This window comes from Talpa occidentalis, unplaced genomic scaffold, assembly GCF_014898055.3.
Source record: "Talpa occidentalis isolate TD23 unplaced genomic scaffold, MPIMG_talOcc4v2.1 talOcc4.3, whole genome shotgun sequence".
Classification (NCBI taxonomy): domain Eukaryota; kingdom Metazoa; phylum Chordata; class Mammalia; order Eulipotyphla; family Talpidae; genus Talpa; species Talpa occidentalis.
In genome coordinates, this window is record NW_023603184.1 from 25,832,143 (window position 1) to 25,859,248 (window position 27,106).

The window sequence follows — 27,106 nt, forward strand, 5'->3', positions numbered from 1 at the left end:
ATCAGAAAACCTGCCCTGTGCCCATGTCCTGCCCTTACAGAAGGTGACACAACAAAATTTTAGAAATGGAAAGCAGAGGGATGAGTGGTTACTAACAGACAACTTGATAAAGTTGCAATACAACATAACTTCCAAAAGCTCAAGCTCAACTTGTAGTACTAAGTTATTGTGGAAGTGAGGATAAAGATAAAGCTAAAAACAGGACTAGACACAAGTCTACTTAAGAACCACCTGGCATCAACTCATGAACAGATAAACAAAATTTTGTATAAATATACCACGGAACATTATTTGGACATAGAAAGCAATGAAGTAACCAGTACAAGCTACAACAGAAACAAACCTTGAAAACATTATGGTCAGTGAAATAAGCCAGACACAGAAGGCCACATATTGTATAATTCTATTTATATGAAATGTCTAGAACAAGCATAGTTATAGAGACAGAAGATGGTTGTCAGGGGCTGTTAACAGGTATGCAGTTTCTGTTTGGGAAGATGGAAATGTTCTGGAACTAGATGGTGATGGTTGAACAACATAGTGAAAATACTAAAATCTGATGATTATGTGCTTTAAAGCATATGAATTTTCATTACGTGAACGACATCTCAATTAAAAAAAAAAAACTATATGGGCCTTTCCAGTCCATATAGCCTCCATTCCAGAAGAAAACTAGATTCTTTACAAAGCATAAAAGGGCAAAAATGGATGATGGTGGTCAAAAGGCATAAACTTCCAGTTATAAGATAAATAAATACTGAGATATAATGTAGAGCATGGTGACCACAGTTAACAATACTGCACTGTATATTTGAAAGTTGCTAAGAAAGTACATCTTGTGAGTTCTCATCACAAGAAGAAAATTTTATAATTATGTGTGGTGATAGATGCCAACTAAACTGATGGTAGTAGTCATTTTACAACATATACATATATCAAATAAGTAACTTGTACACCTAAAACTAATATGTTACATGTTAATTACATCCCAACTAATAAAAAATAGAACGTGTTATTTTTGTTTAGGATTACAGCTGAGGTATCAGACATCAATCACTGATAAACCACAGACACAGCTGAAGGACATCATTCTAAAAATAAGGAAATGAGAGAAATTTTACATACCAAATGTTGACACACTAATGCTATTTCACTAACTTGGCTCTCAGAAAATTGGCAGCCCTCAAGGCAGAAATTCGGAGGACCCTTCTCTGTGAATCTGAGCAGTCCAAGAAAAAAAGAGCTAGAGATACTGTTGGAAGGGAAGAAACTGCAGCCAAATCATTCTACAATGAATCTCAGTACCCATAGTCCACCTACGTACACAGAGTTTTCAATCAGTGGTTTGGTGTATTATTCTTAAATGTAAATTGAAAGCCAGAGATCAAGAGACATTTGGCAAAGACTCTACAATTAAAGAAAGACCCCTCTTACAATCAGCGAATGCAACTTTGAGGAAGTAGAAAATCATGCAGAGAGTTGAAACTTTAAAAATACTATCACTGGGACTAAAAGCAACAATAGTCCAGTAGCATGCACAACTAGTGCCCAGATTTTGTTTTCTAATACGCTTCTCTAGATAAAAAACAAAAAAGACAGTTACTTAGAGAAATGGCTAGTTCTATAAGTGGAACAGGAAATACACAGGATGAGCCTAGAGCATTTTGTAGTGCCAGAAACGAAGTACTCAAAAAAAAAAAAAAAAAAAAACCACTTTTATAATCATGGAGGTGTATTAAAGAGACACTGCAATATCTCCCAAAGGCCAAAGTTAGAATAATTCAAGCAACAAAATAAAGTAGTTGAAATGTAACCCAAAGTATAAAATAAATATCCATGAATGCATACTAATATAATGATTAAATACATAAGAGAAAATAGACAAACAAGAGAAAATAGACAAATACATAAGAGAAAATAGACAAATACATAAGAGAAAATAGACAAAATAGACAAAAGATAACTTCACACTCCTTAAGTATGGGTTATCCATAGGGAAAAAAGTAATTTTACAATGGAAAAACAGTATAAACACTACCAGATGATCAAGATTAATCAACAGTGATAAGGCATGATGATTACTATGTATGTGTCCTTGACATATATGTGCTGCTGAAGCAAGCACTATGTGTCCTTGATATAATATGAAAAGAATGACAATTTACGTCTTTAGTTTTCCTTTTTTTAAAAAAACATAAGAAAAATACCACACACCTTCCAATTGAGGTACATTTACAAAACAACTGATCACTACCCTGCAAAATTGCCAGTATTTATATATATAGATATATATATTTATGTCATTTCTCATTGTTTTATATTGTATGCTTTCTCCTCTCAGGTTTAGTCCTCATAAAATTCCCACCACCAATTCACCTGTGCTCTATCACCATAGTCCTTTATGTTCTTCCCTCCCCTGCAGAACATCTCTGATTTACAGTTGCCTGTTAATTTTGTTTGTTTAATTACAAGTTTTTTTTTGCTGGTCCCTTATTTGATTCCTCTATATTCCTCCTATAAGTGAAACCATCCAATATTTTCCCCCCTTTGGCTTATTTCACTGAGCATAATCCCTTCCAGGTCCATCCATGTTCCTGTAAATGGCATGAGTTTATCTCTTTAACTGCTGAGTATATATACATACATAATACATTTCATTGTGTATATATACATACCACATCTTCTTGATCCAGTCATCTAATACTTTTGGGCATTTGGGTTGTTTCTAACCTTACCTATTGTAAATAATGCTGCAATAAACATAGCGGTGCAGGTGTACTTCTGAATTAATGTTTTTGTGTTCTTTGGGTAGTGGAATTGCTGGGTCATATGGTAGCTCCATTTTTTTTAAAAGATTTATTTATTTATTTATACAAGCACTGGGTACAATCAGAAGCGCGGGAGGGTGAGAGAACTCACCAGAGCCAGAGTAGGGAACAGAAGAGTCAGAATGACGAAATACAATGCTGAGGGGAGCAGCGAGCATGGCAGGAGAGGTCTACAGGCCATGTGGGGCCCTTGCCGGTGGCCGGGGATCAAACCGGCACTGCAGAGGCTGGGGGCAGCTTCGCAGCCCAGCGCTCAACCGCTGCGCCACCAGGGAGGCCCAGTAGCTCCTTTTTTAGTAAAAACTGCCAGTCTTCAAAAAGAAGGAAAGCCTGAAAAACTGTTACAGCTAAGAGGCATCTAAGAAGACATAACAACTAATTGTAATATGATACCCTAAATGAAATCCAGGATCAGAGAGTATTAGGCAAAATCTAAGAAAATCTGAATAAAGTATAGAGTCCGTCCAGGAAGTCCAATGTCCACATAACAGTATTTCATAGAGAGAACAGAAAAAATTACGGGGAAGATATTATCAGTACAGTAATTCAACACATGCTCCCGAAAATGAAGGGCATTAATTTCCAGATTGAAATGTTTTTCAAAGATCTAATAACATAGTGGATGAAAACAGACCCACACTTTACTTAATAATAATAATAGTTGGGACAAAAATGGCTCCTGTCAGAAGGGTATAAACCCAGAAAGAATGAGACTAAAATTTGGCCCATCTTGCCAGTAAGTAAGCTTTGTAAGAGAGACCTGTAGATGATGCGCAGTTCTTCCTTTCATCAGTCTTTGGAAGAAAACCAAGACTGAAAGTCATCACTACTGTCAAAACTGTAAGCAAAAAGTTACAGCTTCTTAGAAAGGGCCCAAGGAGTAAATGCTGTGCCAATTATTCCTCTCCACATCTTCTTCCTCGCTCGTGCTCCCTTGCCTGAATAGATCCTAAAAATGTATCAGTTCCATTTAGATAAACAACCCTACAAACACTGATCCTCCTTTTCTTGGAAAATCATTAGGTCTGCTAAATGCTAAACTAAGGACCCTAGCAGACTGACTAACAGGATAACAATTTTCCTGCTATATTTATAGAGGCAACAGCAGCAGTCTTCCTCTATTACAGTGAAAGACCATCATCTCTCTTTTCCCTAACCCTATTGTTTTTTCATTATCTATCTATCATATCCTTGTTTCACTTGTTTCCTCAACTCTTTAACCCTCATTCCCATTACTACCCTCTACAAAGCACACGTTCTAGCCAAATAAGATGACTCAATATTACCTCAACATTTCCCATAGTTCCCTGCTTTCCCACATTTTGCCCATCTCCACTTACATCCTCCTAGTCTAAGTTCTCCCAATCTGTCAAGCTCTTGTCCATTTACCATCTTTATTATGAAGTCCAACATACATGACTATTCTCCCCATCTAGTATCATCCACTCTCCAAAAGATCTAAATGACAAACGCATACTAAACTATGACTTCACTAAAAACAAGCTTTACAATTAATGCATTTCTATTTTACATCTGATTCCAATTCCAATTCAATTCTCTTGAATAGGAGAAAGTTTATTCTTTTTACCAGCCTATTAACATGCCTTCAAAATTTGGAATCAGAGAATTAAACACTGAACATATACCAACTGACAGTGACATCTTTCAAAGAAGCTCAACTAGCACAACATTCTAAAAGCTGTAAAAAATAACCACACCCTTTGATCTATAAAATCCAATAAAATATCACCTAAAAGACACAAGGAAAAAAAAAGTGCTCACTAAAACAGTACCCACACAACATTAAAAAAGTAGTAATTTCTTATAGTAGTGCCATTTACAACTACAAGAAAAAGAAAATAATAAGAAGATAGTTTGATACATCAAAGCAATGGTTATTCCCCTCTGCCACCAGTCTACACCCTTAAAAAAAGAAAATGTCGTTAGTTTGACATAATATACTGTTAGTGGGTCCATGTTGGGTTTTAATAATCAGTTCCCTTTTCTAAATTCTCATACTGTATCAATAACAAACCATTCTAGATTGAGCAGGAGTAAGAAATTCTTACCTTCTACTCAATCTTAAAAATATGTCTATTTGTGGAGCAGCAGACCTCTCCTGTCTTGCCAGCTGATCCCCTCAGCAGTGTGTTTCAATGGATCTGCCTGTTCTGCTTCCCACTCTGTCTCTGGTGAATCCTCTCACCCCCTGCACCTCTGGCCCACACCCCAGCTCTTGTATGCATAAATAGATAAATCTCTAAAAAAAAAAAAAAAAAAAGTCTAGGGCCTCCCCTGGTGGCGCAGGCAGTTGAGCGCCATGCTGTGAAGCTGTCCGCGGCCTCTGCAGCGCCGGTTCGATCCCAGCCAGCCACGAGGGTCCCACATGGTGCAACAGACCTCTCCTGTCGTGCCCGCTGCTCCCCTCAGTAGTGTATTTCGTCAGTCTGCCTGTTCTGCTCCCCACTCTGTCTCTGGTGAGTCCTCTCACCCTCCCACTCATCTGGCCTGTGCCCTGGTTCTTGTATAAATAAGTCAATCTTGGGGGGGTGGCGGGGAAGGTCCATTTGTGGTAATTCCATGATTCCTTAAAGATAACTGGTAATGACCAAATAATGTCATCCCAAAATTCCTTCAGAATTCAGAGGTATTATTTGTGTGATTCAGGAAACCTAAATTCATTCAGAGGAATTAAATGTTCCTATATAAATGCTTAATGATGTCAGGTTTCAGTATACGCTAACCAAGTCAGTTCCAACCTTTCTGATCTATAATTTACTTTGACAATGGGCTGTAAAACACTATGCAGCCATTTCAGTCTTGGAATTTTTTTTACAAGTGTGGTTATTTGGGACTTCACATTTTAGAGTATCATCCTGCATAAAATACCCTTTTTAAAGAAATATTTACCACAATAAAGGTGGTTTTTTTTTTTTTTAAGTTCTTCAAGACAAATCTATAAAACTTAGAGGAAGCAGAGAGGCTAATTATAACACAGGGTTAGCTCTGGTACTGTAGACCTAAATGTGAAAGTTAAAACATTAAAGACTTTTGGAGGAAACAGAACATCTTTGTGACTCTGCAATAGCAAAGATGACCTAAACAGAACACAAAAGGCACTGCACATAAAGAGAGAAAGCTAATAATTTAGATCAAATAACTAAAAGCTATTACTCAAAAGCTGTCATTGAGAGAATGAAAATGAAACACAGATTACAAGGTATTTGCAATACATATAAATGACAAGACTCCTATTTATAACATATAAAGTAATTCATTAAATCAGTAAGAAATAAGACCACCTGAAAGAAAAATGCCAAAAGACTTGGACACTTCTGAAAAGAGGATATTACAAATATCTGATAAACTTCTAAGAGATACTCAAATTAATTTAGTCATACAAAAAAATGCAAATTTATTTTATTTTTTTTTTTTTTATTAAATTTTATTTTTATATTCCCCCATACAATTGCAAACGCCCCATTCTGACCCAATCCTTCCCCTCCCGCCCCCACCCCCCAAAAAGTGTCTCTGGTTCATAGTTTTTTTGTTGATTTTGATTTTCACTTTCTTATATTCATTTTCCTGGTCCCTTATTTAAGTTTTCTAGATTCCTGCTATGAGTGAGACCATCCGGTATTTTTCTTTTTCTTTTTGGCTTATTTCGCTGAGCATGATCCCTTCCAGTGCCATCCATGTTGCTGCAAATTGCATGTGTTTATCTTTTTTGAATGCTGAGTAATATTCCATGGTATATATGTACCACATCTTCTTGATCCAGTCATCTATTTTTGGGCATTTGGGTTGTTTCCAAAGCTTAGCTATTGTAAACAGTGCTGCTATAAACATAGGAGTGCAGGTGCTCTTTGGAATTGATGTTTCTGTGTCCTTTGGGTAAATACCTAGGAGTGGAATTGCTGGATCATATGGAAGCTCTATGTTTAGTAGGTCCAGAAATCTCCACACAGCTCTCCATAATGGTTGGACCAGTTTGCACTCCCACCAACAGTGCACAAGAGTTCCTTTTTCTCCACATCCTCGCCAACATTTGTTGTTGCTAGTTTTTTTAATATGTGCCATTCTCACTGGTGTGAGATGGTATCTCATGGTAGTTTTGATTTGCATTTCCCTGATTACAAGTGATGTTGAACATTTTTTCATATGTCTGTTGGCCATTTGCATTTCCTCTTCAGAGAAGTTTCTTTTTAGCTCTTCTGCCCATAAAAAATGCAAATTTAAATAACACAATACCACTACATACAACCACCAAATACATTAAATTGAAAAGGAAGAAAATACCAAGTGTTGGTGAGGACAGAGAACAACCTATGTTCTCATGCACAGCAAGCAGAATTTACACTGGTACAACCAGTGTATGACAGTAAAACAGTATGGCAGTATCTACGAAGACAAAACATAAATCTATTACCCAGCAATTCCACTCCTAGGTACATATGCAAAAGACTAAAGGGTATGTTCACCAAAAAAAGGCTCAAACAGTAATGTTTGTAACAGATCACTACAGTAATACTCTAAATCTAGAAAATACCCTACCTACATATAACCAGCAGTGGAAATGAGAAATAAAATGTAATATTGTTACACATTGGAAAACTATGTAACAGTAACAATAAACAACCAAAAACATATAAAAAAATGAACCTCTCAGACAAAATGTGCAAAACAATTCAGTCACAAAAGAGCACTTGGCGTATGATTACATTTATGTAAAGTACAAAGACAGGCAAAATTAATCCATACTGTTAGAAGCCAAAACAGTGATCACCTTTGGTGGGCAAAGAGTGACAAGGAAGTATTCTGGGATGCTGGCAATATGGGTGTGGCTCTATGTGAAACTATATCACAGTGTATATTTGATATGTATACTTTGTGTGTGTGTGTTAAACCCACACTGTTCTGTTTCAGTTTTCTCATCTACAAAATAGGAATAATAACTGAGCTTCCTCATGTGGTTGCTAAGAGGCCCAAATGAAGATAATGCGTATAGTACTATTTCCTATCAATGACAAGTTATATAGAAAGTTAAGTGATACAAAGAATAAAAATGTAATAGCAAACACTTAATGGATACTTAACATGTGCCAGACACTGTTCCAAGTCATTTAATGTATTAACTCCTGTAATTTTACAACAACCGTATGAAATAGGTTCTATTTCCACTTTTAAGATGAAGAAACTAAAACACAGAAGTAAAATGCATAATGTCACACAAATAGTAAATGGAGGATCTGGGTTTCAAATCCAGCTAATGTAATCTTTTAGACTATACGATCTCTTTTACTATCCCAGTAAGAAACCTCAGCTTTGGAGGGTAGGGAGGGAAGGTTAGGAATATATATGTAGAACCTTAGCTTTAAGGGGAAGGGAATATATGTATATTGTATATATTTATAATCACAACAAATATTTACTTTCCAACAGCTTGTATATTGTATCTTGAAACACTCAACCAAGGGTTGAGGGATTCCAAATTTAAGTTTCAATTCTGTCACTAAGCAGCTGTGAGAACTCAGATAAGTTATTCACAACTCTCATACCCACACCTTCTTCCTCTATAAAATGAGAGATTTGGAATTCTAACCAGCTCTTGCTTCGCTTCTATGATAACTGTTTCCTATTTTAAAAGAATAAGGCATAAATATAAGTTCTGGAAATGATAGTAATGATTTTTGATGACAGTGACAATCTATTTGACTGGTTTCAACATCACTGTGTTACTAAAGAAATACTTTTAATATAGATCAGAATGTTCTGCCATAGAGAAATGTGATAGTTGTCTGCGTTACAAGGCTTCTCTGTCAAATAAAATTAAACCTAAGTTCGTTTTTATCTTAAAATTCTATGGCCTCTCTAAATAGAAAGTATAGTAATAGTACACATGATATTAGCCTCTCTCCCCCTTAACCATTTTTCCTGAGTTCTCTTTTATTTCTCTCTGCTGCCTGTTCACACTTGAAGAAATGCAAGACCAACCCCTTACATGCTCTGTAGTGGGCTGAATGCTAGGGCCAAAAAAAGATATGTCTATATCCTAATCCCAGAGCCTTTGAATATTATTTTATTTGAAATGGATCTTTACAGATGTAATCCAAGATCTGATGAAGATCATCCTGACTTAGTAGGAAGGGGCCTTAATACAATGACAAGCATCCTTACAATGACAAAGACACACACAAAGGAGAAGGCAACATGAGATGTGAGTGATGTGGTGGAAGCCAAAGAAAATAGGGAACCACCAGAAACTTAAAGAGGCAAAGAATTACTGTCCCCTAGATTCTTGGAAGGTCTGCTAACACCTTCATTCTATATTTCTGGTCTCTGCAACAGCAACAAAATTAATTATGGCAAGAAATTAATACACCGTCCAAGCCACAGTACTTTACCTAGCCAACTACTATAGCAAAGTACCAACTTTCCCAACAAAAGCAATCCATAATTACCCTTCAAAATCACCCCAATCTCAACCTTTTCCACTACCTCCCAAAAAAGCACAAATGAACAAAATAAGAAATTATAAAAAATATACACAAGTATTTACAATACAAATAAAAAAATTAACAAATAGCTTTTCTTTAAAAAAAATCTGTTAGTCAAAGAAACAGATTAAAACACAAAGACAGGGCCTCCCCGGTGGCGCAGCGGTTGAGCGCTGGGTTGCGAAGCTGCCCGCAGCCTCTGCAGCTCCAGTTCGATACCCGGCTGCAACCCGGCCACCTGAGGAGGGTCCCACATGGTGCGCAGACCTCTCCTGCCGGCCGCTGCTCCTCTCAGCAGTGTACTTCGGTCCTTCTGCCTGCTCTGCTCCCTGCTCTGGCTCTGGTGAATTCTCTCACCCTTCCGCGCTTCTGACTGTACCCAGGGCTTATATGTATAAATAAATAAATAAATCTTTAAAAAAAAAAATAAAATAAAACACAAAGACATTATAACAGGTAAGAAAGGGAGTCAAATGGCAAAAGAGTGAAGACATCGGCACTTATCCTTCCTACACTCACAGGCAGATTGCAGCAAAACAAAGCCAGTAACTCCTAAAAAAGAAGGAAAAAAAAAACAACAGAAAATTACAGCACACATTAGGGGCAATATGGAGAGTAGAGGAGCCTATATGAGCAGTAGAATGGGCCAAGCAAGAAGTCCAAGTAAGCAAGGGGAGCCCTAGCAGCCTGGAGGAACCTGCAAACAAGCAAAGCACAACTAGCAGGCAGACTTGATGTAGTAGGCACCTGCAGACCCCAGAAAGCCCTGATGCAAAACCTGGAAGCAGTCCAGATACAGTAGGCCAGGCAAACAAACAATGGAGCAGCCCCTCCCATGAGGCACAGATGCAGCAAGTCCCAGCAGAGGCAAAGCAAAGCCTGGTCCCTACTAGCTTCAGTTCTTGGAGCAGCAAGCCAGAAGGAACACTGCTCAGAGAGAAAGTCCTGCAGACAGGACTGGGACTGATTGTCCCTTGAAAAGCAAAGACCACCGGGTTGACAGTGAAGAGATTCACACTACATAGAACAGACATTGAAAGGGGAGAGGAACCTGGGGGTTGTAGTCTACAATAGGACATACAGTGGCAGGGTTGTCAGTTCAACCAGGAGACTTGCAGATGGGGGAACAAAGGTTGTGGGGAGGCACATTCCTTTGACAGGGGAAAAACATGTGGAGGAGCTACAGCGCTCCACACAGGCTGGGTTTCCAGTACAGACAATAGCAGAGCAGGCATTCTGACCGCACTCCTAATTCCCATCCCCTGGGACTGGTGTTACCTTGTGAGCGGCACTGAGAGCACAGTGCCCGCCAAGTCAATCATCCCCCAAACCCCAGAGAAGAGAGTTATCAAAGATAAGACAAACACAAGCCAGCCCCATCCCAACTCTTCCACACCACGTCTGGATGCCCATGCTCCTCCCCTAACCTGCTGATTCAGCAAAGGCCAAAATGGATGGATACAAACAAAGAAGGAAGGAAGGGAGGGAGGAAGGGAGGGATGGAGGGACCGAGGACAGATGGATGAATGAATGGATGACTATACTACAAGGTTACAGAATCAAAACAGTACAGTGTTGGAATAAAAAGAGACACATAGACCAGTAGAATAGAGCTGAGAGCCCAGAAACAAACCCATATTTATACAGAAACTTAATCAAAGGAGCCAAGAAGATGCAATGGAGAAACAAACAAATGATACTGGGAAAATTGGACAGCCAGATGCAGAAAAGTGAAACTAGACCACTCTCTCACATCATACACAAAATTTAACTCAACTGGTTGTAAGACCAGAAACCATAAAAAACACAGAAGAAAACACAGGCAAAGCACTCTGTAACATCAGCCTTGGTGATGTCTTTGGGGACTCAACTTCAAAGGCAAGGAAAATAAAGGTAAAAATAAACAAATGGGGCTACATCAAACTCAAAAGCTACTGCAGAACAAAAGAAGCTATCATTAAAATGAAAAGACATACTATATCAAATGAGAGAAAACATTTGCACATCATACACCAGTAAGAGGATAATATCCAAGATCTAAAAGAAATCAACAAAAAGAAAAAAAGAACTCAAAACATGGGCAGAAGAGCTAAAAAGACATTTCTCCAAAGAAGACATATAGATGGCCAACACACACGTGAAAAAATGCTCAACAGTATGCATCATCAGGGAAATGCAAATCAAAACTACTATGAGATAGATAGCACCACAGTCCCACAAGAATGCCCACATCAAAAACATCAGGAAAAAAACAAATGTTGATAAGGGTGTGGAAAAAAAGAACCCTCATAAATTGTTGTTGGGAATGTAAACTGGTTCAACCTCTGAGGAAAAAATGGAGGCTCCTCAAAATATTAAAAATAGGTCTACTATATGATCAACAATTCCACTCCTAGGCAAATCTACTTAAAGAATGCAAAGATATTAATTCAAAAGGCTATATGAACTCCGATGTTCACTGTAGCACTATTTATAATAGTCAAGTTATGGAAATAACTTAAGGATCAACAACAGAGGAGTGGATTAAGAATGTGGTATATAGGGGCCTTCCTGGTGGCACAAGACTTAGCACTGTGAAGCTGTCTGCAGCCACTGCAGCATGAGTTCAATCCCCGGCCAGGGAGGTGACCAACATGGTACAGCAGACGTCTCCTGTCTCGCCCACTGCTCCCCTCAGCAGTGTATTTCAGTCAGTCTACCTGTTCTGTTTCCGACTCTGTCTCTGGTGAATCCTCTCACCCCCTACACCTCTGGCCTGTACCCCAGTTCTTGTTTGCATAAATAAATAAATCTTTAAAAAAAAAAGAGAGGGCCTCCCCGGTGGCCCAGCAGTTGAGCGCTGGGTTGCGAAGCTGCCCGCAGCCTCTGCAGCGCTGGTTCGATCCCCGGCTGCTCCCCAGCCACCAGAGGAGGGTCCCACATGGCGCGCAGACCTCTCCTGCCGCCCGCTGCTCCCCTCAGCAGTGTACTTCGGTCCTTCTGCCTGCTCTGCTCCCCGCTCTGGCTCTGGTGAATTCTCTCACCCTCCCGCACTTCTTACTGTACCCAGTGCTTGTATAAATAAATAAATTAAATTTAAAAATGTGGTATATAGGGCCTTCCCGGTGGCACAGCGGTTGAGCGCTGGGTTGCAAAGCTGCCCGCAGCCTCTGCAGCGCCGGTTCAATTCCCCGGCCACCGGAGGAGGGTCCCACATGGCGCGCAGACCTCTCCTGCCGCCCACTGCTCCCCTCAGCAGTGTACTTCGGTCCTTCTGCCTGCTCTGCTCCCCGCTCTGGCTCTGGTGAATTCTCTCACCCTCCCACGCTTCTGACTATACCCAGTGCTTGTATGTATGTATGTATAAATCAATCAATCAATAAATCTTAAAAAAAAAAAAAAATGTGGTATATATACCCTGTGGAATACTACTCAGCTATAAAAAGATGAACTCTTCTCATTTGCAACAACGTGCATGGAGGGACTATGCTAAATGAAATAAGTCAAAAGAAGAAAGATAAATACCAGATGATTTCATGATGTGAAATATAGAGAAAGAAAAAAGAATCAATAAAACTAAACCAAAACAAACTCTAGAACTATGACTGTAGAACTGAGGTTAGTAGAGGGGGAACAAAGGGGAGAGTGAGAACAATCAGGAGAATGGCCCAGTGGTCTACAGTAAAGAACTATGGGTGCTTTAGTGGTAGGTATGGTGTGATAACATACATCTGTGGAAGTTTGAACCTATTCCCCTAAATCATATACAGTATTGTAAATCAGTGCTATCGAAATTTTAAAAAATTCTTTACAACACAAATATACACACATATGTATATAATATATGCACACACAGAGAAAATAGCAGTATCAGCAAGGGTGTGGAAAACTGGAATCCCTATGTGTTAAGGGATCCCAAATTTGGTCGGAGTTTAAACTTTGAGGAAGGCAATTTGGCAACACCAAAACTTAAAATGTGCATTCTCTGGATGCACAAGGTCTAGTTTAAGTAAGTAATCCTATAGAATGACTCCTATATATGTAAAAATAAATGAAGATATCTGAAAAAAGAACAGTTGAAAATACTTCATATATCTACTAAAAAGATCTCTAAAGTGATATGGATATTACTTTAAGAATTCAGTTATAGGGCCTTTCTGGTAGCGCAAGGGGTTAAGCACCACACTATGAAGCAATCCACAACCTCTGCACCATGAATTCGATCCCTGGCCTGGCCAGGAAGCTACCCACATGGCGAGGAAGACCTCTCCTGACTCGCCCGCTGCTCCCCTCAGCAGTACACTTTGGTCAATCTGCCTGTTCTGCTCCCCACTCTGTCTCTGGTAAATCCTCTCACCCTTCAAACCCCCCCAAACCTCTGGCCGGTACCCCAGCTCTTATATGCATAAATAAAAATAAATCTTTAAAAAAAAAAAAGAAGAAGGGCCTCCCCTGGTGGCACAGTGGTTGCACACTGGGCTGCTAGGCTGCCCGCAGCCTCTGCAGCGCCCATTCAATCCCCAGCTGCGGGCGAGGGTCCCACGTGGCGCACAGACCTCTCCTGCTGCGCTGCAGTGTATTTCATCAATCTGCCTGTTCTGTTCTCCGCTCTGGCTGTGGTGAATTCTCTCCCCTTCCCGCACTTCTGACTGTACCCAATGCTTGTATACATAAAATAAATAAATCTTTAAAAAAAAAGAATTGTTATAATTATCTTACATTATAATTTGAAATAAACCCTTTTTTATGTCTACTTATCGGAATGAGTTGCTGCTCCTTAAAATTAACTCTCAACCAGGATCAATAAAATATCAGTATAATACTTCACAATACTGAGAAATAGTCATGATAGACACTAAGTGAAAAAAAGTTAAAACACAAAATTTTACATTTCACTTTATCACAATATGTAAAACCATATACACATTCATCTACATATATTAAAAACTGGGTTTGATCTGGATAACTACCCATATGTATATACATATAAAAATATGTTAGACTATATACTTAAAGATTTATGTTAGTTATAACTGCAATAAAAAATTTTAACTGGACAAAACTACACAAGCACATTAAAAGTTAAACTTAAGGGCCTCCCCGGTGGCGCAGCGGTTGAGCGCTGGGTTGCGAAGCTGCCCGCAGCCTCTGCAGCACCGGTTCCATCCCCGGCTGCTCCCCGGCCACCAGAGGAGGGTCCCACATGGCGCGCAGACCTCTCCTGCCGCCCGCTGCTCCCCTCAGCAGTGTACTTCGGTCCTTCTGCCTGCTCTGGTCCCTGCTCTGGCTCTGGTGAATTCTCTCACCCTCCCGCGCTTCTGACTGTACCCAGTGCTTGTATACATAAATAAAATAAAATAAATAAAAATAAAAAAAAAGTTAAACTTAATTCTGGATGAAAGAGCTAATGTGTGACTTACTTCTGTTTTCTTCTGTAATTTTAAGTTCCCCATAGAAATACACATTTTCTAACTCAAACTTTATTTTTAGAGAAATATACCATTCCTTACATAGTTGACCTTCAACCATGTTTTTTTCCAACCCTTAAATTCTATAACTTATGTATATTTGTACATAATAAATGAGCATGGAATTAATCAATGAATAAAAAGAGAACCATGTTCCTTGTTCCAGGTCCCACCCAGAGTCAAGGCCTCTATGATAAATTTTTCAAGACATAAACCACAAAGCTAGAGAATAGTATTCTGTACCTCTCTTAACGAACTAATTATTTTCTGTAGTAGTTGGTTTATATGCCTGACTTCTAATAAAAAACAATGAGCAAACCAAGGACAGGAACTATGTCTCACACATCTAAGCAAACAACTGTCCCATCAAGTTGGTCTTTCAATAACAGACATATGTGATAGAGGACTTTAGATACAGGGGAAACAGGCTTCCATTTCTTGCTATGGGATCTCAGGCACATTCTTTAAATTCTCTATACTCTAATTTCCTAATCTGTAAAATGAAAATAATGCCATCTGGCATCTGAGTGAAGTATATTCATTCAATGAACAATAAATTCCTATTAATTATCATCTATGAATAACAGGAATGGAAGCCTACTTTGGCATCATTTTCTTACCTGTGTCACCTCTGCCCTAGTGTACTTATAAATGGGACAGTCAGCTGAGGCTAGCACAAAAATGGGTAGAACAAAGCTAACTGGTCCATATGAAGACAAACTCAGTGACCTTGACCTCATTAAATACACCACATTCATAAGCAACTGAACTAAGCAGACAACAAGCTAGAACAGCAGACCTACAATCCTCCACAAAATACTAAACATTCTTCTAGAAGGTAAAACTACAAAAGCTTAAATACCACTTTCCACACAATAAAAATACAAGGGAAATATATGTTTCACACAGATATGTATGAAAATGTAGATGGGAGAATAATATTAGGTAATTATAGCAAAGAAAGGGACTGAATACTATTTGGACATATAGAAGCCTCAGAATTTAGCAAACGTGAATAGATGTCACTTTAGGAAGCGATATTTCTAGATATTTGATTTTTCTCAAAGAGATTGTGATCCTGAGCCAATAGCTATGGTTAAATAAATTAAAAGTAAAGATTCATTTTTACAAATGAAGGTTCATCTAACCTATTGTGTAATTTAGCTTTACAAATTAAAAAAAAAAATTTAAATATCAGTTCAGTACAAAAAAACCACGCCAACCACCATCATAACCTCTAAATCTGAATTTGACCCTCAGTTTTTTGAGTACAGGAAAACAATCATTGCTATCCCTCTTTTCTAAAGATTCCAATGTTCTTTACTTAGCACAGAAAAACTGTGGAAGTCTGGTTTATTTAAGTTCTAAGGGCCCTCCCTGATATCGCAGGGGTTAAAGTCTCAGTGCTATTCAGCTATCTCCAGCCACTGCAGCCTGAATTCGATCCCCAGCTAGGAAGCTAACCTACATGGCACAGCTGACCTCTCCTGTTTCTCCCTCTGTTCCCCTCAGCAGTGTATTTCAGTAGGTCCAACTGCTCTGCTCCCCAATCTGTCTCTGGTGAATCCTCTCACCCACCACATCTCTGGCCTAAACCCCAGTTCTTCTATGCATAAATAAATAAAAATGAATCTTAAAAAAAAAGTTAAGTGCTGGGTTGGGGCAATAAAATAAAATTAATACAGTTAAGTGCTATATCTTATATTGGGAGAAAATAACAGATTTCTTAGTTTTGCCATATAACAGTCCTTCATGTAATAGTTGCTTGATAATAAAACAAATGTCTATGAAAAGGTAGACGCTGTCTTTTCAGAGTTTCAAAGAAGTGTATGTAACCATGTTTGCAACAAAGTTCTGCAGTGTTGTAATTTTTATAATAAACTGTGGTTTTTATAATCAGGGAAAAAATGAGGGAAAATTTTAATGGTCACTGTCAAATAAAGGCTCTGGGGAAAGTAAGAAAGGAGATACCTAATTAGCCCAAAATAAAATCTCTGGTTTTCTTCAACATAACGATAATTAATACCTACCTTTATAATTTAGCAAAAACATTGCTAGAAGGTCATTATTTTATTTTATTTTAAAACTACAAAAACAAAGGAAAGCAAGGGCATCAGAGATGACATAATTGAGAAAAGAACCAAGTCCTTTGACATGCCTGGAAAGTAATTCTAATGTATTATAACAAAAACGCATGCATATTATTATAAATTGGATTTATTCACGTATCTTATAAACCATGGTTTATGGTTATTATTGCTAAATCATTTCCTCCTCTGTCTTCCTGCTTTTAAAAATCCTATAACTTTCTTTGTTTCTTCCCATCTCCTTTCATCATAAAGAATAAAGTAAACCGGAAGTCACAGTCAGCCCCCAAACCACAACCACAAAAGATGCAAACTGCAGGTTATACTGAGGGATTTCTGAGGTTAGCGGATATAAACTGTTTTTCCCCAAAGAAAACAGATGAGCCTTCCACACACAAAAAGGGAGTTTCTTAGAAACAAAGTCCTAGTAACTATGTGGTATACGAAAAACATTTTCGGAATTGATAAGAGTGGTGAGAGAGGGAAAAATATATAAAACAACAACTAGCCTTAACTATAATTCAGAAAATGAGTGTCCAGTTCCTCTGCTGAGAGCTCCTCTACTGCCATGAAAGTTGAGGACTGACTAAAAAGACCATACCACAAGTACTGCTATTCAATGATTGTTTTCCCAAATCTATAATTTAAAAAAACTAATATCATCAATGGTGGGAGATCAGACAGACGGCCTGGATTCTGACAGTTCTAACTTGCTTGATAACACTGGACAAAAACTGCATTTTAAGTAGGGATAAAAAGTTTTGTTTTTTTTTTTGGTAAAATGGTAATATCTGCTTTATTCAGAGAACACAGTAATTGCACCTTTACTATATTATCCCCTAATTAATAATCTAAATTCAGGAAATTTAGGGTGTAATGGAACAATATTTTTTTTTTAATTTTTTTTTTTTTTAATAGAGGCATGTTTTATTTATTTATTTGTTTGTTTGTTTGTTTTGTTTATACATGCACTGGGTACAGTCAGAAGCGCGAGAGGGTGAGAGAATTCACCAGAGCCAGAGCGGGGAGCAGAGCAGGCAGAAGGACCGAAGCACACTGCTGAGGGGAGCAGCGGGCGGCAGGAGGCAGGAGAGGTCTGCGCGCCATGTGGGACCCTCCTCCGGTGGCCGGGGAGCAGCTGGGGATCGAACCGGCGCCGCAGAGGCCGCGGGCAGCTTCGCAACCCAGCGCTCAACCGCTGCGCCACCGGGGAGGCCCTGGAACAATATTTTTTAACTGAACAAATAAAACTATGTATATGGTAAAAGTTTTCAATACAATATACAGTAAAAATTTACAAATGTGATGAATCTAACAAAAATGAAGCTGAACAGACATATATTCAAACATTTCAAAACTAAAGGCAATACACTTCCACTTAGGGATAAAAAAATTTTAAGAACATCTTTAAAGTATAGTATAAAACTACAATCTTTTCAAATATCAATCACTACCATCTGTTTAAAATGAGTGGATTATCTCTATTATCTAGCACTAACATTTTTTGATTTTGTGACCAATATAAACAAATGCACACTCAAGATTACGTTTTGCCAGCTACATTAATTTAGTAATTAAGGAATCCCATACTCACAGAGCAATGAATTTTAATAAGGGGGACCTGCACAGACTTTCTTCTTTTTTTTTTTTTTAAATAATAAATTTTATTTTTATATTCCCCCATACAATTGTAAACGCCCCATTCTGACCCCAATCCCTCCCCTCCCGCCCCCCACCCACAGACTTTCTTCTTGCTAAGGTCTCTTAGCACTGTATGAAAACATTTTAGACTAACCCAACTAGCTCAGCCCAAACAATAGACCACAGAGGGAACATTAAAATTTTGACCTGACTTACCCATCATATTAATGAACAAAATAACCTACTAATTTAACAGGGAATAATGACAGATCCTATGGATGACAATCAAGCAAATATCCTAAGTATTATATTTGAGTTACTTCATGGTCCAAACTCTGCCTGTTCCCTTCTTAATTCCTAGAGTTAAAAGAGGAGCTACAGAGCTGGCACATGCTCTCATTTTCTGCCACTCATAAACCTAGTCAAGAGTTCTACAGGGGCCTCCCTGGTGGCGCAGCGGTTGAGCGCTGGGTTGCGAAGCTGCCCGCGGCCTATGCGGCGCCGGTTCGATCCCCGGCTGCTCCCCGGCCACCGGAGGAGGGTCCCACATGGCGCGCAGACCTCTCCTGCCGCCCGCTGCTCCCCTCAGCAGTGTATTTCGGTCCTTCTGCCTGCTCTGCTCCCTGCTCTGGCTCTGGTGAATTCTCTCACCCTCCCGCGTTTCTGACTGTACCCAGTGCATGTATAAACAAAACAAACAAATAAATAAATAAATAAATAAATAAATAAAAAAAGAGTTCTACATACTCCAAACTAAAACCAGCCATAACAAAACATTGGGAAATGGGCATTTGACAATATCTACCTCACTTAATAACTCTAGAGAACTCAATCTAAAATTCTGGCAAGGTCAGCATATATGTAATCTCTGAATTCCATCAGCATGTGGAATTTTTTTCTCTTTTTTTTTTTCTTTCTCTCTTTTCCTATGCCATATCCAGAAGAAATCTAAATCATATCAAGTACAACTTTCTCATGTATTCTGAGAGATCGCCTAAGACCACTTTAGAGCAATTTGAATCCAGGAATGGCAACAAGAATTGAGGGACTAAGTCAAGTCCATGTATATCTTCCACTAGAGTTAGGAGAAAAAAAAAAAAAAAACAAGCTTATAAAAGGATATAGGACTGGAAATGGGTGTTGCCAAAGGTAGCCTTAAGCAAAGAAAACTTTATTTTTAATCCAGGAAGGAAGGAAGGGCTGAGCAGAGTCTAAGAGAATTTGGTTTAAGCACCAAACATTATGACTCAGGATTTCCTAAGGCGAAAAGATCATGGTCCCAGTGTCATTAAACATCCATTTACATTCATGTTATCCTCCTTCTAGGAGGGAGTATGAAATGGGATTCTCTTATGTTTAAGAATATACAGTCTCACCAACCAAATTTAGCAAGTAATTTTAAACTGCCTTGGGTTGGATGCTCTGTAATTGTTTTGTCTGTCAATCTCTTAACTTATTTGTCCTACCTTATAAAAGAAAACACATTAAAGGCTTCCGGTGGCGCAGTGGGTTGAGTGCCAAGCTGTCCGCAGCCTCTGCAGCGTGGGTTCGATTCCCGGCCAGGCAGGGAGAAACCCACATGGCACAGCAGACCTCTCCTGCCTCGCCCACTGCTCCCCTCAGCAGTGTCTTTGGTCCGTCTGCCTGTTCTGCTCCCCGCTCTGTCTCTGGTGAATTTTCTCACCCTCCCACACCTCTGACCTGTACCCCAGTTCTTGTATAAATAAATAAATCTTTAAAAAAAAACCACATTCATTTATGCATACAAGAGCTTAGGGAATAGCCCCCCCCCCCCCAGCAACCTTGATCTCCAGCAGTATCCCCAGATGCCCACGGGAAACTGTCAGGATTTGAGTTTTGTTTCATCTATGAGTTAGAGTTCCTGAGCAGAGATTCTTTTATAAAATGACCATGAGAGAATTTGCATAGAACTATCTAGACTAGTAAATTAAAATTAAATTGAGTTCATAGTAACTTCTTATTTGAAACTGACTTATCAAAACTTTTTATAGTCATTTCCTCTCTCGCAAGAGATCACTTTTTTTTCCTTTAAGGTATCTTTCTTAGGGCCTCCCTGGTGGTAAAAGGGGTTAAGTCTCAGCACTATGAACCTATCAGCAGTCACTGCAGCATGAGTTAGACGCGCCACCCCCCCCCCAAGGAGTTGACCCACATAGTGCAGCAGACCTCTCATGTTTCGCCAGCTGCTCCCCTCAGCAGTGTATTTCAGTCAATCTGCCTGTTTTGCTCCTCATTCTAGTGAATACTGTCACCCCCTGCACCTCTGACCTATATATACCCCAGCTCTTGTACACTTAAATAAATAAAATAAAACTTAAAAAAAAAAAGAGATCTCTTTCTTACATTCAACTGGGGGAGGGGTAGGTAGAGGGATCAAAACATGGGAGAGAAGAGCACAAGAGACTATGGTGACAGTTCATGAGTGTCTGGGTGGTGGTAATTTTATGAGGAGTATACCAGAGAGGAGAGTGAATGACGATGTAAAAAGTATATAAACAAATAAAAATAAATAAAAGACATCTTTCTTAGACATCAGATATATGCAAATCCAAACCACAAAAAGATACTTCATACCCACTAGGATGTCTATAATCAAAAAGACAAAAAATTGTTGGTGAGAATAAGGACAAAGTGGAACCCCCCTTTGCTGCTCATGGGAATGTAAACTGGTACAGCTATTTTCAAAAACAACCTGTAATTTCTCAAATGGTTAAGCATACAATTACCACATGACCTAGGATTTCCATTCCTCGGTATACACACAAGCGATATGAAAATATATGCCCAAACAAAACATGTACACAAATGTTCATAGCAACATTATTCATAATAATCAAGAAGTATAAATAACCCAAATACCAACACCCATCAACTGATGGGTAAATGTGGCATATTCATACAATGCAGTATTACCTATCATAAAAAAAAAATATATGTACCAATACATCCTAAATCATGGGTAAACCTTGAAAACACACTAAGGGAAGAAAAAGCCAGTCACAAAAGACCATATATGATTTCATTTATATGGAATGTCCAGAATAGGCAAATCTATAAAGATCAAAAATAGATTCATGGTTACTTGGGGTTGGAGGTTAGGCTGTTGGAAGGAAATGGAAGTGACTGCTAACAGGTATAGGTTTTGTGGGGAGAGTGATGAATATATCTTAAAAGCTGATTGTAGTGATCAATGTAAAACTCTGACTATACTAAAAAACACTGAATTATACATTTTTTTAAAGATTTATTTATTTATACAAGATTGATTGATTCATTGATTGATTTATACAAGCACTGGGTACAGTCAGAAGCGCGGGAGGGTGAGAGAATTCACCAGAGCCAGAGCGGGGAGCAGAGCAGGCAGAAGGACCGAAATACACTGCGGAGGGGAGCAGCGGGCGGCAGGAGAGGTCTGCGCGCGATGTGGGACCCTCCTCCAGTGGCCGGGGAGCATCCGGGGATCGAACCGGCGCTGCAGAGGCTGCCGCCAGCTTTGCAGCCCAGCGCTCAACCGCTGCGCCACTGGGGAGGCCCTGAATTATACATTTTAAATAAATTAATTAATATATGAATTATAACCCAGTAAAGTTGTTTACATATATTAGAGGAAAAGAAAGGGAAGGAGGGAGCCCACACATACAAGTGATAAAGCAAAATGGAGCAAAATCCTAATCAATGCATATGGGGAAAGGATGTACTTAAATTCCTAATACCACTCATGTCAATCTTATCTGTAAAGTTATATCTGTAAGTTATATAAACTTATCTGTAAAGTTATAGCCTTTTCAAAAGAAAAGGCTAAAAAGAAGATATCCCTTATAACCATCATGCATAGCATTCTTTCTTAACAAGAAACAGAAGCGGAGGCAGATTAAACCACCATGTCTGCTCCTACCACTGCTAGACAAATATTTTACTTGTCCTCTCTAACTCATCAGATTATTATGTAGCATGCAAAGTAGCAGAAAAGAATGAAATGTGGCAAGGGGACAAATATTCTCAAACGTTCTCATGGCCTCAGTTTCCTCACCTGTAAAATCAAAAGGTTATATAATCCTCAAGAGTGTTTCCATGTTTGACATTCCATGATTCTAAAGTTCTAACTTCACTGCTCAATATGATTAAGGAGTACAATCTGACCAGTCCACTGGCATTTTTCCTCTCTTCTAAGGGTGACTTGAAAAGACGATTTCATTGTATTCAGTGTTCTAAGTAGACTCATACAGAACACTCTGGCCAGTCCCACATTTATCTATGTCCCCAACCTCTTCAATTCTTGGCAAGGTCCTCTGCTGAGAACCTGGGAAAACTGGAGTAGTGGATACATAAACCTAGGACACTTACATCTCAATGCTGTGTGCAGGTCAGTTCAGAGAACTTAAAGATTCCAAAGTAAGAAACAGGTCATTAGCATTCTGGAAACACAGCGCTCTGACCAAAAGAGGGAAGTAAACTCCTGAGTTCCACCTCATAGTATACCTTCTGCAGTCACCAGGTGATGACCAAAAGAAAAAAAAAAGGAAAATGAAGATACCAAAAACATCCATCAAAGGCGTAGAAAGAGGGACTATATTTTACTACCATCTGTCCCGCCTCCAGCCACCACTTAACCAGCAATAATGGAGAAAGTAAAGCAGGAGTAATTCTTCCAGATTTCCTTATCTAACTGACAAAATCAATCAGCTATTAAGCAGATACCATTTCCAAAAGTCAGCTAGACTTATGCTTCACTCACAGATTATCTTCCTTTCCTTCCAACACAAAGTACTTCCTCAAATAACCAGAAAGCAACATTTTTCTGTTTCTTACACAACAAAAAACTACATAACTTGCCTAAATGCTTAAGTTTCCAAGAAAGGAAAAGACTCCTATAAAATCCAATGATCAAAGAGCATAATCAACACAGCAAGCTCTATGCTGAATACTGCAGAGAAAAATGAATCTTAACCCTTCTCCATAAAACCAGAGGGAACACTGACGATCTTTAACTTGCTTGTTCTGGATTGACTTCTTAAAAATATAAAAGCTGCCTGAGGTATACATTAACTTCATTTGCTCGAAGAGAATAGAATCCACATTACCTCCCTAGAGAATCTGGGTGCAATTCACAGTTTCCTGTAGTTTCACTTACCATGACATCATCAGTTTGGGAGCTATAAGGCAGGCTAAGGAGAGAAAATGTGCCCTGGAGAGTAAAGGCTGACCCTTATAAAGCTACTTGTTCTGTTTTGTTTTATTCGAAGATTCCCTCTGGGTAATCCAGATTTCCCTACCAACCCACCAGAAATGAAATGAAGGAAAAAAGAAATCCTTCAATCAGTGCCTATTCTAACAAAGGCGACCTACTGAATAAATGGTCTTGGCATTCCACTACTGCAACCACATTTAAAAAGAGAAAAATACCCCCCTTTTAAATACAACTCATCCCCCTTTCTTTATTCTCCCAATAAGCTTTCAGAAGGATATAATTTTAGCTTGCTTAAAAGCCAGATAATTAACAGATATTCACTAAAAGATAATTAACATTTTTGAGGGTGTACTTGATGAGTTTTTTATTTACATTCTCTTTTTTATAGATGAGGACCCCAGCAGAGTATCTAATTTGCTCCCAGTCATCAAAATAGTCAATAGTGGGAATGTTTAAGGACAAAACCAATGCTGTCACTAACAAATCACTTCCCAGCTTCTATACTTTATCATTTGGAAACTGTTCTGTTTTCTAAAATCAAGTTTCTATATAGTTAAACTGACACACAAAAGCACAGCATATTCCACCACCTTGAAAGTTCCATTTACTAGGGAGAACTGTGTTATTTTTAGTCTTTCTCAACATGCTGGTGTTTTTCTAGAGATCCAAGTAGGCAATGAAACACAGTTTAGTGTCATGAAAAGAGCACTGGACAAAAAGTCAGGGAATTAACACTAGGAAGCAGGCGCTATACTCCTTACCCAACTTCATTTTCCTCTCTAAGGGAACTTCCAGCTCCAATGCCTTTAACTGAATTCCAACAACACCACAAATTCACACTTAAAAAATATGAAATATAGATGAAAAATTCACATCTGTATTGTAAAAATTTGAAGACCTACAAGAGAATTTGAAACTAAAGCTACCCCCAAAAAAAGTGAGAATTAAATTGTATTATTGCTTTGTATATTTTAATTTAAGAAAATACATATTATGACCTTGTTAAAAGTCATAAATTTACCCTTTTTGGAAAGACAGTCCACTTTTATCATTTTAAGTATGCACCTATTTTTTTTTTTTTTCATAAGAAAAGCTGCTGAGAAAGAAAAAAATTTAAACCTGTCAGCAGTAGAAAAACTTTACAGTGGATACATTAAGACAGAAAACTGGAAGTTGTATCCCTCACCAAGTCAGGGTGACACAACAATCCTCCACCCACAAGAAACCAGCAAACTGGACACTCCACAGACAAAAACTTTTTCGAAAATGTTGCAATCCACAGTTCCAATGACGATGCAGTGGAATTCACCGGAGTTTTCAATTCTGACACTCTTGTGCATTTACTGTCAAATCTTATCCCAGCCCCATCTGCACTTCCCAAAAAACCTCCCCTTTGAAAGATGCCTTGAGAGGCACCATCACAACGCCACCCAAACTCTGCAACTAAGTTGCTACCCTTTTATTCACAAAGACCCCGGCCTCAAATAAAAGGCAAATTCGTTCAAAAAACAAAAAGATAAGGCCCCAGGGCACAAGCCCTTTCTAAACTACAGGGGGAGAGTTCTCATCCTACCCTTGGTCACTTCACTGTCCCATCCACCCGGAGGCCCAGCCTAGGGCTGGGTTAGAACGTCTGAGGAACTGTTAGCCCAGGCGCCTTGGGAAGGGGCCGAATAAACTCACCAAGCTTTTGTTTTGCCTTTTATTTTTTTTTTTCCTAGTCGGAGTGGAACTTACTTTCCCTAGGACCTGGGAAGCCTTCTGCCCCCTTAACGGAGTTGCAGGGCGAGCTCCCTTTATTTTATCCTAAGTCACTCAACCGTCACCAGACGGGGTACACCCCTCCCTCTCCGCGCCCCCAAGCACAGACACAGCGTCCTTCACCCGCTTCCCCCTCCAGCCCGACGCCCCCCAACCCCCGCCTCCCGCCACCGCGGCGACCCCGCGCACCCGCCCCGGGTCCTTCCGACGACCCCCGCCGGGCTCGGGGGACAAAGCGGGCGAGGCGGCTCCCGGGGGAGAGGGGGGTCCCCGAGCGCTGCGCGGTCGGGGCAGCCCCGGGCTCGGCGCGCACTCACCCGACAGCTCGTCCGGCTCCAGCCCGGTCTCGGTGTCCAGCCCGCAGATGACAAAGTAGTCGGCGAAGCGACTGGGCGCCGAGCCCCCTCCGCCGCCGCCGCCGCTCATGGCGCCCGCCGGGGCCGAGCCGGGCCGGGCCGGGCCGTGCGGAGCGCGGAGCCCCCGCACCCGGGCGCCCGCCCGCCTCAGGCCGCCCCTCCCGCCGCCGCCGCCGCTACCGCGGCTCGGGCCGCCGCCCCCGGCCCTGGCCCGGTCCCCGCGGCCGCCGCGGCTGCCGTGACTGGGCAGGGGGGCACCGGGCCGCCCCGCGCCGCATCCTGGTCGCCTTCCTCCGCCCCGAGCCGCCGCCGCCAGCCGAGAGCGCCGCGGCCGAGGGCGCCTGGGGGAGGGCGGAGAGCGCCGCGGAGCCCCCGGCCCCCCCCGCCGCGCCTGCGCAGGCGTCGCGGGGAGGGGCGGGCGCCGCGCGGAAAGGATGACGTGATGCTCCTCGCCCCGCGGGCGGCGGACTCCCGGGCGGTCCCCGCGGCGGGGCCGCCACGGTCTCGTCGCCCGCAGCCGCCACCGTCCCCGGGGCTGCGACTCCCTTGGGGAGGGCCGCGGGGGGGGCGGGAGGGGCTGGCGCACCCGCAAAACCGCGGCCTGAGCCCTGCCCCACCCCCCACCGCCGCTCTGACTGGAGGTCGGGCGTCCCTTCCTCAGCCCGGCCCTGTGGTAGGAGTAGGAAGGGTCGCAGGACTAAACGCCGAAGGTGACAGACCCCCCCTCAGATCTGCGGGTGTTCAGCCTAGATCTCAGAGAGCGCCCCCTCCCTGCCACGCGCCCCGCGCCGGTGCCCAGCACGATCCCTGGTGGAGCGGAGGGTGGAGATAGAGGAGCAGGTCCTGTATTTACAAATGGGGAAACTGAGGCTCGGAATGCCTTCGGCTCAGGGTTTTCCCCAGCATTGAGTCTTAGAGAGATGAAGCCTGGACTAAGGTCGTGGTCAGCTCCCTGGCCCACTCCAGCTAAGCCTTTTCCCACCCACCAAATTGTCTGTCCCCTTTTCTTTCCTGGAGACTCCAGACTTCCCTGCCACTTTCCCGCTCCCCTTCTGTTTATGAGAATTCTCAGTCCATCCCTGAGCCTATCCTCCTGAGAGAAGTGGGGGATGAAAAGAAGAGGTATTTTTCTCCAGGTCCTTGTCTTGGTCTGCCCATTTGGTTTCCCACAGAGACTGGATAGAAAAATGGAGATACGAAGGCAATCTGTATAGTGGTTACTAGCACGGATTATACAAACAGAATACTCATATTTGAATCTTGACTTTGTCGTTTGCTAT

At 40.7% G+C, this 27,106-nt stretch overlaps 1 protein-coding gene across 1 annotated transcript in view; it reads right to left on the reverse strand.

Annotated features, from left to right (window-relative positions):
• DENND5A (DENN domain containing 5A) overlaps nt 1-26,176 on the reverse strand; it is a 97,670-nt gene extending 71,494 nt beyond the window's left edge. The window contains exon 1 of the mRNA XM_037522637.2: nt 25,788-26,176. Within this exon, the coding sequence (XP_037378534.1) occupies nt 25,788-25,896 (109 nt within the window). The 5' untranslated portion in view covers nt 25,897-26,176. The remainder of the gene's footprint in view (nt 1-25,787) is intronic.
• Nucleotides 26,177-27,106: the final 930 nt, after the last annotated feature.